The 14585-nt window shown below is 50.9% G+C and overlaps 1 protein-coding gene across 1 annotated transcript; it reads left to right on the top strand.

Annotated features, from left to right (window-relative positions):
* The first annotated feature begins 1819 nt into the window (after nucleotides 1-1819).
* RAB3D (RAB3D, member RAS oncogene family) lies at nucleotides 1820-12962 on the top strand. Its single transcript, XM_061422227.1, has 5 exons — nucleotides 1820-2020; nucleotides 3570-3836; nucleotides 4558-4676; nucleotides 4766-4890; nucleotides 10106-12962. The coding sequence occupies exons 2-5, from the start codon at nucleotides 3609-3611 to the stop codon at nucleotides 10291-10293; spliced, it is 660 nt and encodes a 219-aa protein (XP_061278211.1). The 5' UTR covers nucleotides 1820-2020; nucleotides 3570-3608; the 3' UTR covers nucleotides 10294-12962.
* The last annotated feature ends 1623 nt before the right edge of the window (nucleotides 12963-14585 follow it).

The raw sequence follows: 14585 nt of genomic DNA, 5'->3' as shown, positions 1-14585 counted from the left end.
TGGGAAGCAAAGAAGGGGAGGGGCAGGCAAGGGTCGTTGTTGCTGTTGTTTAGTCACTCAGTCGTGTCCTATTCTTTTGCAACCCCATAGACTGTAGCCCACCAGGCTCCTCTGTCCATGGGATCTCCCCGGCAAAGAATGCTGGAGTGGGTTGTCATTTCCTTCTCCAGGAGATCTTCTCAGGGATTGAACCTCCGTCTCCTGCCTTGGTAGGTGGACTCTACCACTGAGCCACCAGGGAAGCCCTTGTAGGCAAGGGTAGAGCTGAGGGATTCCGTTTTCCCATTCACATGGCATACTAATTCAGAGTGTAGTATGTTGCAGCCCCTAAGCTCGTCCTATAATGGTGCCATTTGTTGAGCACCTACTGTGTGCCAGGCATGGCGCTAACCATTACACATAGCATGTATTATGGTAATAGTATCTGGTTCTGATCCATAGAGGACAATTGTATTTTTTCACCTCATTGACATTGGGAATGGCCACGTGACTTGCTTTGGCCAATGAAATGTGAGCAAAGTCACTTTTGAGAAGAAGTATACAAGCCAGTGCCTGATTCACCACATCTTCCCCTGTTTGTAATGATCAGTGTGAGTGAGAAGCAAACCTTGGACGTAAGGGACTTGTGAACACGGTAAGGGAAGGAAAGAGTGGGGCAAAGGGAGAAGGTAGCACTGACCTATATACACTACCATGCATAAAATAGATAGCTGGTGAAAAGTTGCTGTATAACAGGGAGCTCATCTTGGCACTCTGTGATAACCTAGAGGGGTGGACTGGGGGAGGGGAGGGAGGCTCAAGAGGGAGTTGATGTATATAACTATGGCTGATTTGGGGTGTTGTATGGCAGAAAACAAGACAACATCATAAAGCAATTTTTCTCCAATTTAAAAAAATGAAGCAAACCTTGGATGTTGGGTGCCATGGTGACTTTGGGGCTGCTTGTTACTGAGCATATACCAGCACTTCCTGACTGACACACACCTCAGTTCATCCACAGTAGCCCTTGGAGGTGGCTAACATTGCTCCCAAGAAGCAATGGGGGCTCAGTGAAGTTCAGCAAGTGGCTTCAGGTGCAGTTGTTTGAATTAGGAATCCACCAAAGCCTGAACTTTAAAAATTTTTGGTTTTAAAAATTTTTTGGCCACATGACATGTGGGACCTTAGTTCCCTGAGCAGGGGATCAAACCCATGCCCCCTGAAGTGGAAGCATGGAGTCTTAACTACGTGGCCGCCAGAGAAATCCTAAGCCTGAATATTATAAATGCAGATTCTCTACTGTTGGCCTGAAGAAAAAAACCACAGTTGGGCCTGGATATCAAATTTTGTGGCCTCAGGCCAGGGCCTGCCCCTCTCTGATTTCCAATTTCTTTATCTATAAAAGGAGGGGGTTAACTCTTCAGGTATTTGGAAAAGGTGTCTAGCCCAGTTTAGGGTCAGGCGCTGCACTTTACAAACAACAAACTCATATCAGAACCTTTACCCAACCCTGTGAAGTGGGCACCCTTGTTAACGACGGACCACATGATGGATAGGGAAAATGAGGCCCGGGGAGGTTAACATGTCCAAAGCGACAAGGACTGGAAGTGGTGGAGCTGAGATTGGAACCTGGCTCCAGAGTCCGTGCTCTTAGCTGCTGTGCACATGTAGGAACTCCACGTCCGGTTGGTTAAAATGAAATGTTTATTGGCACGAACAGACAGCTAGCTGCGCGCTTGGAGATACTTCCAGCCCCTCCCCCGTCCCACTCCGCCCCCGCCCAGCCCCACAAGCCCCGCCCCGGTTCCTCCCCGCCCTTCCCCAGGAGCGGCCCCTCTTCCCGCTTAGGGGCGGGGCCGGAGCGGGATCCGGGTGGCTGCTGGCAGCGGCGGCGGCGTCTGCGGCTGCGGGGTCTGGGTCGCAACCAGGGCCAGGTCGCAGAGAGTTCGGAGGCAGAACCCTCGCAGCCAGCGTCCCCCACTACGCGAAGTGACTCCCTCGGAGGGAGAGCACTCCAGCCCGCGCCTCCGCGTCCCAGCAGGTCTCCGGGGGGGACTGGGGCTTAGCGGGGGAGGGCCGGGGTCCTGGGGAACAAAGGCAGGCGGCGGGGGACGCCACTTCCCTCGCCCCTACCCAGCTGGGCTCATCGGGAGCGTTAATGGGGCGCGGGCGGGGCAGAAAGCCCAGCTGGAGACAAGAGATGTGACCATATGGTGATGGAGGAAGCTCGGAGCTCCCCAGCACTGGCTGGGGCGCCCCACATCAGGTGACGAGGGGGACAGGACCGAGCCCTCCGGGGTCCCTTAACTCGTGCCTGGCCTGATGGAGAGTCGCCAGATGGTCAAGATAAGAGGTGGGACCGGCTGACAGGTGGGCTGAGGGTGGGGCGGAGTTGGGGCCCCATCCCAGCTGCCCTGCCTAGCATGGGGAAAGGCTTCCTGCCTCTTCCCTTCCCCTCCTCAAACTCGTTCTCCCGGAACACGGGGTGGGGCAGAGGGCTGGGCAGGAAAGGAGGGCCGGCTGGGTCCTCCTTTTTAACCTGGATAAAAGCCTCAGGGGGTAGTTGAGAAATGGCTTTGCCAGGGGTGCCTCTGCTGGTTGCCCCACATTCACCCAGGCCTTCTGGGGCCTCCCTGTGAGGCTCAGGGAGCAGCCACAACAGCTAGGAAAATAGGCCTCTGCAGTGACTGAGGGCGTGCATGGTCCCAGATGAAGCAGCCTTATCTGTGGGGACAGATTGACAGGAAAGGCCCATCCAGGTGGTCAGGGTGGTGGCTGGGGTGGGTGGTTTCCTTGGATTGGAAGACCATCTCTTTCTGGCCTCTGTGGGCTGACGCTGGGCTGGGGTGAGTCAGCTTTCCTGGGAGGCAGATGGGCCCAGCCCCTTTGACAAACAGAAGGTGGCAGGCCCCATTTGGGGGTAGAACTGGGCATTGAACCCTGGGGTGTATCCACTTAAAGCCCCCTCCCCATGGGCTTCAGGGAAGGACTTAAAGTTGGCCTGGGTAGGGGCAGGCGGGTGGCTAACACCTGCCAAAGTCAACACCCAGGCCCTGGGTGGTGGTGGGGTGGGGGGGGCTTTATCCAGCTGACAGCCCCAGCTACCCCCAGCTCACACTTGGGCCACGCCAGCTTCTCGCCCCGGGGCAAAGTCCACACCTGCACCTTCCGAAGGTTCTGGTTCCTCAGCAGCCCGATGAGGCACCCCCAACCTGGACCCTTGCATTTGGCAAACATCCCCATTTTCTAGGCGAGGACGCTGAGGCCCCACAAGGGCAAGTGACGCATCCAAGATCACTTGACGTCCAAGTGGCAGAGCCAGGATTTGAGCCCAGGTCCGGTGCATGGGCTTCCCAGGTGGCTCTGTGGTAAAGAAACTGCCTGCTGATGCAAGAGACCTGGGGTTGGGAAGATTGCTTGGAGGAAGAAATAGCAACCCACTCTGGTATTCTTGCCTGGAAAATCCCATGGACAAAGGAGTCTGGCAGGCTACTGTCCATGGAGTCGCAGAGTTGGACATGACTTAGCAACTAAAACAACACCAACCAGTGTAGACACTGGGACCATTCCCGGTGTCATTTTCCCTGCAGGGCTCCAGCTCTCCCCATCCCAGGAGGCTCCCTGCCAAGATGGCATCAGCTGGAGACCCCCCAACAGGCCAGCGGGATGCAGCGGACCAGAACTTCGACTACATGTTCAAGCTGCTGCTCATTGGCAACAGCAGCGTGGGCAAGACGTCCTTCCTGTTCCGATACGCCGACGACTCCTTCACGCCCGCCTTTGTCAGCACCGTGGGCATTGACTTCAAGGTCAAGACAGTCTACCGCCATGACAAGAGGATCAAGCTGCAGATCTGGGTGGGCCAGGCGGCAGTCTATGGGTCTGCCGGCCCAGGCAGGGGCTGGGGTTCCTCTGGGGAAGCTCAGGCGAGGGTGTAGGGCTGTGGGGAGGGGTCCCAGGTCAGCAACAGTGATCCAGAGTCGGGGAGAGGGCTTGGGGTAGATGTGAAGAGCAGTAGGGGTATTATCCATGAAGTGAATTCATCAGGATGAGGGGGATTTACCCTGCTCTCTAGGGTCTGAGGGGGAGACAGTACTAACCCAAGCTGGATTAGAAGATCTGGTGACGAATGGGGAAGAGGTTTGGGTACCCTGTTGGGATAGGCCCGGAGGCTCCCACTGAGCTTCTTCAGAGTCAAGCTCGCGCTCCCAAAGCACCTGCTGGTAATGATTGTCATGGTAATGAGCATCAGACTGTCTGCACCAAGGTGGTACCCTCTGGTCAAGGTGGTTCTTGTTTGTGGTCATGAAGTTGGTTCTTGGAGATGAGGTCATAGGGGGCTTAATAAGTCTTTGAGAGGCCACCGACCCCTCAGACTGGAAACCCCTCAAGGACAGGGTGCATGTCCCCTCCATCAGACTAGAGCAGGCCCATATTTCTCCCCATTAAATCGGGGGCTGTGAGGGCAGGTCCATGTCCTGGTCATCAGACTGGGGCTGTGAGGCTGGGGTGCCCACCTGGAGAGGTAGGGTGGGGAACAGGGTGGCTTCTAGATGCCTGACCCCACTGTGTGCCCAGGACACGGCGGGCCAGGAGCGCTACCGTACCATCACCACAGCCTACTACCGCGGAGCCATGGGCTTCCTGCTCATGTATGACGTTGCCAACCAGGAGTCCTTCGCTGCCGTGCAGGACTGGTGAGTGCTTGCTGACCACTGACCCCCTGACCTTCACCCTCTCTCCCTGACCCTAATCTCTGGCCTAACACAGCCCTCCAATTCCACAGGGCCACGCAGATCAAGACCTACTCCTGGGACAACGCTCAGGTCATCCTCGTGGGGAACAAGTGTGACCTGGAGGATGAGCGTGTTGTGCCCACCGAGGAAGGCCGGAGGCTCGCCGACGACCTTGGTCAGTGCCCAACCTGGGCTACAGGCCCTGGACCTCCCAGAACCAAACCTCCATCCCTATGCTTGAGTCCCAGGTCCAACCAGTCACCAATACTTTGCCCTTTGAAGATCTGCCCAGAAAAATACCTGCATGTATACCACCTGCTACGTTTAATTCCAGAGGATTTACCCACAGATAACCTTTACTGCCCAACTGCCCTGGGAACCCAAACTCAGCAAAACCGTTTCTGGGAATTTATCCTACAAACACCACCCGTGTGGGAAGTGACGGGTGTATCAAATTACAGCACAGTTATTAGGAGGGAAGGCTTGGCAGCCTCCCAAGTCTCTCACAGTGGGGGAAGCAGCTACACATAAAGTATAGTCACGTGAGGGAATACTATGCAGCTGTGTAAAAGGATCAGGCCATCCTTTATGTTCTGCAGTCTGTGGATATATGGGTAAGTGGAAAAAGCAAACTACAGAATAGTGGGTATGGCTGCTGCTTTTAGTCCAGGGATCAGCAAACATTTTCTTTTTTTGGCTGCACAGTGAAGCTTGTGGGATCTTAGTTCCCCAACCAGGGACTGCACCCATGCCCCCTGCAGTGGAAGCGAGGGGCCCTAACCACTGGACTGCCAGGGAAGTCCCTTGCCAACATTTTCTTAAAGGGCCAAATAGGAAATATTTTCAGTCCTAGGGTCTAACTGCTCAGCTGTGCCTGAAAGCAGCCTTGGATAATACATCAGTGAATGAGTGTGACTGTCTGCCAATAAAACTTTAATTACACAAATAGGCAACAGCACCTGAGACTAACACATAATATGATAAATCAGCTATGTTCACGCATGCTCAGTCGATCAGTCATGTCTGACTCTGTGACCCCACATACTATAGCCCTCCAGGCTCCTCTGTCCATGGAATTTTGCAGGCAAGAATACTGGAGTGGGTTGCCATTTCTTTCTACAGGGGATCTTCCCAGGGATCGAACTTGTGTCTCCTGCCTTAGCAGGCAGATTCTTTACCACTGAGCCACCAAGAAGGCCCAATATACTTAAATTTAGTTCTTGAATAAATACTTATAAAGAAAATAGGCAACAAGCCAGATTGGCCTGCAGCTCAGTTTGCCAACCCCTGCATTAGCGTTTAAAAAGGGTGTATATTGATGTATATTGATGTTTGCTTAAAGGAACTCTGGAAAGATACAGAAGGATCTAGTAATCCTGGTGACCTGGGATGCTACCAGGGTTGGAGGGGAACTTTTCAGCCTACCTTTGTGAATCAGGTGAATGGATTCTCGATTCAAAGTTTAAGCTAAAAGAAAATCTTGTCCTGGAGTATTCTAGGCCCTCCCCAGGACTTTCTGTCCAAGAGGGAATGTAAGCACTATGCAGGGAGGGCGGGTTAAGGACGGAGACTCTGGAGCTAGAATCCCCTCCTGCAACCCACTAACTACGTGACCTTTGGCATCTCACCTACCCTCTCTGTGCTTCCATTGCTCCATCTAGGAAACAGGTGAAAACCTCATCTACCTCATAGGACTGTTAGATTAAATAAGCAAATCCTGGCCCTGATTGAACATTAACTGCAGTTATTTCTTGATGGCTTTGTGATCTCGCACCGGTGACTTTAGCTCTCTGGGCCAGCACTTCCTCGTGTGTGAAAGGCAGATAATATAATAACAGCCCCACCTGGTTAGGTTGTCAGGAGGGTTAAATGAGTTATGACGCATGAAGCAGTGCTAACAGAATCCTGCGTATGTGTGGTTTGCATCTAAGCGTTAGCTAGCGTGACTGTGAAGTGTTGCTGATGTTTGTGCCTAAAACCTAAGAGATTTACTGTCTGACCCTTTGCAGAGAAACTTCACAGACCCCTGGACCATAACCATCCCCTCTTTCTTTTCATTTTTTTTTCTTGCCATCATCTGTTGGAGAAACTGGGTCTTTGTTCTGTGGAAGGTCCCCCGTTTGGGGTTTGACTCTGCTCCTTTGTCAACTGTGTTTTAGGAACCTGAGCCTGGGTCCCATTTACAGATGTGCTGGGAGTCAGCTGTTGGGGCCCTGCTGTAGGCTGGAATACTTGAGAATGCTGCCCACACCTTTTTGGTTGTTGGCTGCAACACGCGGGATGAGGGATCTTAGTTCCCTGACCAGGGATTGAACCCTTGCCCCCTGCCGTGGCTGCGCAGAGTCTTAACCACTGGACCACCGGGGAAGTCCCCTGCTCACACCTTCTTGTGGAAAACATCTAGTTCCTGGGGGTCAGGGGGCGATTCCCGCTCTTCCATTAAGTTTAAAATATCAGACAACAAGTTAGGAGATGGATTTGGACCCCAATTTTGTAAGAAAAAAATCCACACACGTGTGCACACATATTCCTACCCACTACAAACCAAACCCCAACAATTATATATTTTTTTTTTAAGTGGAAAGCTAGATGTCAAAACAGCAATAGTAGTTGTTATCTGGGTGATGAGATTACACACAACATTTTTAGCTGACTTGATACTTTTCAGTAGTTTCTCTAGTGAATATTCATAATTAGAAGAAATAAGGCATTTAAAAAAAAACAAACTGGGACTTCACTGGTGGTCCAGTAGTTAAGGCTCCGCACTTCAACTGCAGGAGATGTGGGTTCAGTTTCCTGGTTGGGGAACTAAGATCCTGTTGTGTGCGGCAGCCAAAAATTAAGTCTTAAAAAAAGAAGAAAAACTCAACATTGTTTGAGGCAGAGCTAGACATGATTAATGAAATGCCAAATTTGCCTGGGAAGACGGTGGGGTGACATTGATGATCACCAGGCTCAGGATAGAGGTCGTTTCCTGCCTCTGTCATCCACCCATTCATCCATCTATTCATCCATCCACTCATCCATCCATCTATACATCTATCTATACATTCATCCATTCATTCATCTATATATCCATCTCTCCGTCCATCCATCTACCTATCCATCCATCTATACACTTATCTATACATCCTCCCATCTACCCATCCATCCACCTGTACATCTATCCATCTAAAATCACATCATTCATCCACATATCCCTCTACCCACCCATCCATCCATCCATCTGATCAGTCATTCAGTCAGTAGTTTCTGAGCGCTTGCTCTGTGCCAGGCCCTGGGCTGCAGTTGTGGACAAGGCAGATAGACATCCTGCCATCTTGGTGCGGGTATTCTAATAGTGGAGACATAGATGGATAATTATACATTTACTAATTATAATGATATTTATCTAGTGCTGCATGATAATGACAAAGGTTAGAATGCTGCTACTGCTAAGTCACTTCAGTTGTGTCCGACTCTGTGCGACCCCATAGACGGCAGCCCACCAGGCTCCCCCGTCCCTGGGATTCTCCAGGCAAGAACACTGGAGTGGGTTGCCATTTCCTTCTCCAGTGCATGAAAGTGAAAAGTGAAAGTGAAGACGCTCAGTCGTGTCCGACTCTTCGCAACCCCATGGACCGCAGCCTACCAGGCTCCTCCATCTATGGGATTTTCCAGGCAAGAGTACTGGAGTGGGGTGCCATTGCCTTCTCCAAGGGTTAGAATAGAGGCCAACTGTTCACCCTGTGCTGTGTGAATAGCCTGGACATTTGTCTGAATTTCTGGCCTACCTTGGGAACGGCAGATGGGGATACACTGGGGACCATGGCTCCCAGCAGGTGGAGCCTGAACCGGGGCACAGGGTGCAGGAAGGACAGTCATGTGCACCCTATTTGCAGGTTGCTGGGCCCTTCTTGTAGCCCAGGAACTCTGGGCAGGGCCCCAAAGCATTTGTACCACCTCTCACCTTTTGCTAAATGGATAAGCTTTTTTTTTTCTTTTTGCTTTGTTGGGTCTTGTTGCAGCGCTGGGTTTTCTCTTGTTGCAGAGCATGGGCACAGTAGTTCCAGCACTCAGGCTTAGTTGCCCCGAGGCACGTGGGATCTTAGTTCCCCAACCAGGGATTGAACCTATATCCCCTGCATTGGAAAGCAGATTCTTAACCACTGGACCACCAGGGAAGTTCCTAAACATTTTTTTTTTTTAAGAGAAAAAGTTATGATGATCCCTGTGATGCTAAAAGTCTATTCAAATCTGCTTCACCCTCCCCTTCCCCAAAAGGAATCAGCCAGCCTGCCCTCCCTCCTGAGGCCCAAGGTGGTACACGAGAAATGTTTAATCTGTTATTATTTCAACCAGGCAGCCTGAGTGTGTTAACCTGTGTGAATTTACATGAGTGACTTTCCTGCTGTGTGCCTCAGTTTTCCCATCTATAAAATGGGCTATAATAGCATAGGGCATTCCCTAGCAGTCAGGTGGTTAGGGCTCCACCCTTCCACTGTAGGGGGCATGGATCCAATCCCTGATTGGGGAACTAGGATCCCACAAGCTGCATGGTCCAGCTCCCCCCACAAAAACTATCTGCCTCAGACTGAGTGACTGCGCATGCCCAGAGCATCCTTAAATGAGTTAATTTACATAAAGTTCTTAGAAAAGTACCTGTCAGTAAGCATTGCGTAAGCACTGCCTATTATTATTATTACTGTTTTTAGTGCACTCTGTAGGCCAGGAACTGCGTACATTGTATGCTCTCTAAAACTCTGCGAAACCTGCCATTATCTGGCTGACAGAGGTTACAGATTGGGTAGCCCTGGGCTGAAGCCAGTCCTGTTTTATTTGACCTGGAGCATATGTTCCAGAACATGTGAAATACTTGGCTGCGCTTAAAAGGTCCACATAAATATTGGGCTTTGTGGGCACCCTGGCTGTGCCTTTCTGTGCAGCAGAAATTGGATAGAGGATGAGTACCGCTTAACTGGGGTAAGACTCTTGCCACCGCTGCCTTGTGACAAAGAGATACGCAAGGTAGTCCGGGCAAGTGCTGCTGTCACACATTTTTATCAACATCAGCAGCATCATTGTTCCCATTTTACAGAAGAGCAAACTGAGGCTCCGAAAGACTAAGAGTCTCAGCTGAACGAAGGTCAGAACTGGGCTTGGAACCCAGGTTCGTGTGATGCCATAGCCCAGGCGCTGACCCCCCAGGGTTTCACAGATCATCCTATCTTTTTTTTTTTTTTTAATGCCATTTATTATGTTTAAACACCCTCCCCACCCCCTGCCACAACATGTAAGATATTAGTTTCCCGACCAGGGATCAAACCCGTGCCTCCTGCAGTGGAAACACGGAGTCTTAGCCACTGGACCGCCAGGGAATTCCCACATCTTCCCATCTTCTATTCCTCCAGGTTTTGAGTTCTTCGAGGCCAGCGCCAAGGAGAACATCAACGTGAAGCAGGTCTTCGAGCGCCTGGTGGACGTCATCTGCGAGAAGATGAATGAGTCCCTGGAACCCAGCTCTAGTCCTGGCAGCAATGGGAAAGGCCCGGCCTTGGGGGACACTCCAGCGCCACAGCCCAGCAGCTGTCCCTGCTAGAAGACTCCCCCACCCCACCCCCTCCTGCCTCGGCAGAGACTGTAACTGAGGCATGAGCCATAAGGGCTGTTTCCAAGCTCAGGGCGCCCCCAACTTCCCATTGGCCGCCCCCACTCCCGCATGGCGCGTTCTCTGGCCAAGGCCACCAGCCTGCCCAAGCAGCCCCTGTCGCAGGCTCCAGACCCTGCACTGCGGGCAGGGTCTGGGGAAGGGGCATGCACGAGCTTGCTGCTTCCTGGCATTGTCATGGTGATAGTGAGCACGCACACGGTGCGTCCCACTCCGCCTGGTGAAGGGGCAACCGCCATGCCTTCTGGGTTAGAACCACTTATCCGCATCCGTTTCTGAGTTGGGCATTGATTTTAGTTCGTGTGCTGGCCAGAGATGGTTCTTCTCCCTCGTGCAGTTGGGGTGGGAGTGGGGAGTTGGTGGGAGGGATCTCAGAATTCATCCGTGGAGATGTGGAAGGCAGGTCCTTTCTCAGGATCGCCCAGTCTGCCTGTGAACCTTCTGCCTGTGAACCAGGGTGGTGGTTTTGCATCTCCCAGACCCCTCCCTTCTGACCTGCAGATCTTCTGCCTGTGAAAGCAGTATTAAAGCGGCTTTTCCCAGATCGCCCCCTACCCCCACCCGTGGCTTTAGGGACCCCAGAAGTGCCTTCTCAGCTTCTCCAGAATTTGCTCGACCCTGCCACTGTTACAGCTGACCCACTGCATTCTCGATCCAGAATAGAATTCTGGAAATTATGGGCTGCTCCGGGCCAGGCAGAGAATCATGCATTCCTGCTGAGGACTTTTTACCAGGAGTTAATTCAGAGTTAGAAGCTTAGGCTCTCCTGCCCTGCCCTGCCTTCCACGGGCCCTGTTTGGCTGGTAATGTTTTAAGCAAGGTCTTTCCACATCCCATATCCTGCTCAAAAAGGAAATTGAGCAATATTCCTGTAGCATAGCCTGCACTGGCTGGCGGCTCTCCATGTGAGGACATCGGCTCCTCCCACTTGAAAAACCTTGAAGACACAGGGCTGGCTTCCCGAAGCCATGTTATCTCTGGGGTCCTGCTAATGGAGGAGCCACAGGAAAGAACGCTTTGGGGTTTGGCTGGAGGGGCAGCAGGGAAGGTAGGGCTGGGTAACCGCTGTTGCTACTTGGATTTCCTAGATGCCGCTTGGGAGTGGCAGGCTGAAGACAGATGGGTGGAGAACAGTCCCCCTGGTTGATGGAGGCACTAGCAGGGAGCCCACCAGGTTGGGCGTCCCTAGCTACCAGGGGCTCCTGCTGGGACGTGATCTTCATTTTGACACCTTCCTGGCCCCATCCTCCGCTCAGTGGCCCTTCCTGCCCACCTGAGTCCAACCTTGGTGACGCAGTACCTCTTTCAACTCTGAAACACTGATACCCCAGAACTTTCCACTGTGAGGACAGCCAAAGTGTGTGATTTGTCCAGTCTCCCAGCCCCTGCTGCCAAAGTGACTTTCTGTAGCCTTGAGGATCTCTGCTACTTCCTACAAGGAATGGGCAAGGTCTGGGTGCAGTTTAACGTAGTTCTTACCTTTACAGAAGCTGGAGATTGAATTTGTTTCTAGAGGGCCCTGTTCACCCCAAACCAGGGACTGCCCTTAGAGCGTCAAAAGTGGGGGTATTTTTGTACACCAACAAACTTGACTGCAATGAAAAGGACAAGTTCTTGGAAATACACCACATGAAACTTATCGGAAGGTTTGGGTCAGGGGAGTCTAAAATGTCAGTTGCTTTAACATAAAAGAAATTAAAGCAGCTAGAAAAAGGCTTCTTAAGACACACCATGGCCTGTCAAGATTGCCTTTGCCTGTCCATTTTCCTTAAACTGCTGCCAGAAAAAAAACGTTTGGCCAGAGTGTCACTATCAAGGGGACCAGCTGACTTGTGTGATAGCCTGTGTGATAAAAGACAGCTTTGGCTGCATCTTGTACCTGACCTGGCCTAAGATTTCTGTTTACACAAGACTTTTCAGCAGTTCAACTTTAAGTTGCAGTTGAGACAGCTGCCACTCTTGAGGGTTCTCTCAAGCCTAGGAATGATGTAGGAGAATTTTTCTTGTTTGGTCTAAAAATGGTGTTCAGTTTTTATCTTATGATGTTTTGGGGGGAGGTTTAACTCCTGACAGTGTCTGGAAAACTGCACCTGATGTTCTCAAAGATCACCAGGAGGGAATGGAGGTTTGTTGAGTTTACAAACAAAGATTAAGCCAAAGGCTGTGGGAAGACAGCTTCCTGGTGCCAGGGAGGCTGGGATCTGGGGAGGTGCCTTGAGGCTGTATCCTGCATCCCTGCTGTGCCTTCTTATTTGCTTTCAAGTTGTCTTTCCAATGTCAGCAGGAAATTGCCATGATCGCCTTTTGGGGTTTGGGGTTATGTTTGTTTTACTTTTCTTTGGCTTCTCTGGGGATCATTTTCTTGTGTGTTTCTCTCCCAGCTCCACTGAAAACAAAACAAGGGGTGAAATTTGATCTCAGTCTTGAAGTGCTAATTCCAATAAGTGACTTCTCCTCCATGATCCCAGAACACACCAGGAGAGAGCTCTAGACCTTTATATTCTGGGTGTGGTTCTCCTTGTGTAAGCCGTTCTTAGATGTTCAGTCATAAAGATGTGCACTTTTCTCGAGAAAATAAAAAATTAAAGTTGTTATGCCCAGATGCTGTGGTTCTTTTCTTTCCATTAGTGAAATGGAGTTTCCAGGAAGAGGACAGTTGAATCACAGCCAAGTGGAGAGTTGGTTGAGGGCCGTGTGTGATGCTGCAGAACCTGAATCAGGACAGGGAAGCTCTGGTCTGGGGCTGCCTCTAGTTGGGCTGATCTCTGGGGACCTCCATGGTGGCTCAGATGGTAAAGAATTTTCCTGCAATGCAGGAGATCTGGGTTTGATCCCTGGGTCCGGAAGATCCCCTGGAGAAGGGCATGGCAACCCACTCCAGTATCCTTGCCTGGAAAATCCCATAGACGGAGGAGGCTACAGTCCACGGCAGGCTACAGCCCCTGGGGTCGCAGAGTCGGACATGACTGAATCGACTTAGCATGCATGCAAAGTGATAGATAAAAAGTGATTTCTTAGAAAGGGACGCTTGTAAGGTTCACAAGTGGGCAGCGCAATGCTTGCCTGCCCCGGGTACTCAGTGAGTTACATTTTTATAGTCAGAGGAAGAGAGTGGAAGGGGAGAAAATCTTATCTGTCTTCCCCCAGGTAGGGCAGGGAGGTTTACTTGTCCCTCCCTACGTGGTCAGGCCAGGACTGTCACAGCACTTCTGGAAAATATTTTCAGGTCTCAGTACAATGAAGTTCCTTCTTTTTGAAAAGTCACCTTCCCGTAAATGATAGTTTTTTGTGTCCACAGAGCCTGACTGTAGAGTCATTAACTTGATGACACCACTGGGCAGATTGTAGGCCTTATTTTCTACTGTTGTTTTATTGTTTTGGGGGGCATGGTGCAAAGAGCACATCTTAGGGGCCAAATAACACGTTTTGGGGGTTCCTAACTCAGTGAGCTCACTGGGCAGGATGTGGGTCTCATGCCACCATTATTTTATTGCTTTGGGGCATGCCCCATGCTCGTGTTGCATGGTTTTGTTGTTAGCTTGCTTTTATCATTAAGCAAGCCAGTCTGACTTTGATGCTAAGTGACCTGTTTTGCTATATAATAAGTCAGGCAGGCCCACCTTGTTTCAGAATTTTCCCATTACTTTCTCTAGTGATCATTAATCTTATTAACGGGGTTTCCAAGCTAACTATTTGATCATCCTCTTTTGTCCCTATCAGACACACAGGCGAGATCAGAGTCACGCCCTCGTGGTAGTTTGAGTCACTTTTTACGGTACATTTCTTCCTGGTTTACTTTCGTCAGTCATCTTGCTTTGCCTGGTTCTGAGCCCGTATTTTTTTTGTCTTAAGCTCCTCCAGGGCTTCCCTGATAGCTCAGTTGGTAAAGAATCCGCCTGCAATGCAGAGACCCTGGTTCGATTCCTAAACATTTCCACCAAATAAAACATTCTCTACTTTCGGCTTGTGATTAATTTTTTAGTCAACACTATTATGGACTTTCTGTACACAGGAGAGAACTTCTTCACCCCGGGGCCCATCTAGTTTCACCACCTTGGTATAGAGGGTAAGGAGGACGATGTGTTAGGTCTTAGTTGCAGCATGCCGTATCTTTAGTTGCAGTATGAAAACTCTTAATTGCAGGATATGGGATCTAGTTCCCTGACCAGGGGTTGGATCTGAGCCCCCACATTGGGAGAACACAGTCTTAGCCACTGGACCAC

The sequence above is a fragment of the Bos javanicus genome, chromosome 7, assembly GCF_032452875.1.
Source record: "Bos javanicus breed banteng chromosome 7, ARS-OSU_banteng_1.0, whole genome shotgun sequence".
Classification (NCBI taxonomy): Eukaryota; Metazoa; Chordata; class Mammalia; order Artiodactyla; family Bovidae; genus Bos; species Bos javanicus.
This window is presented reverse-complemented; position numbering and strand designations above follow the sequence as displayed.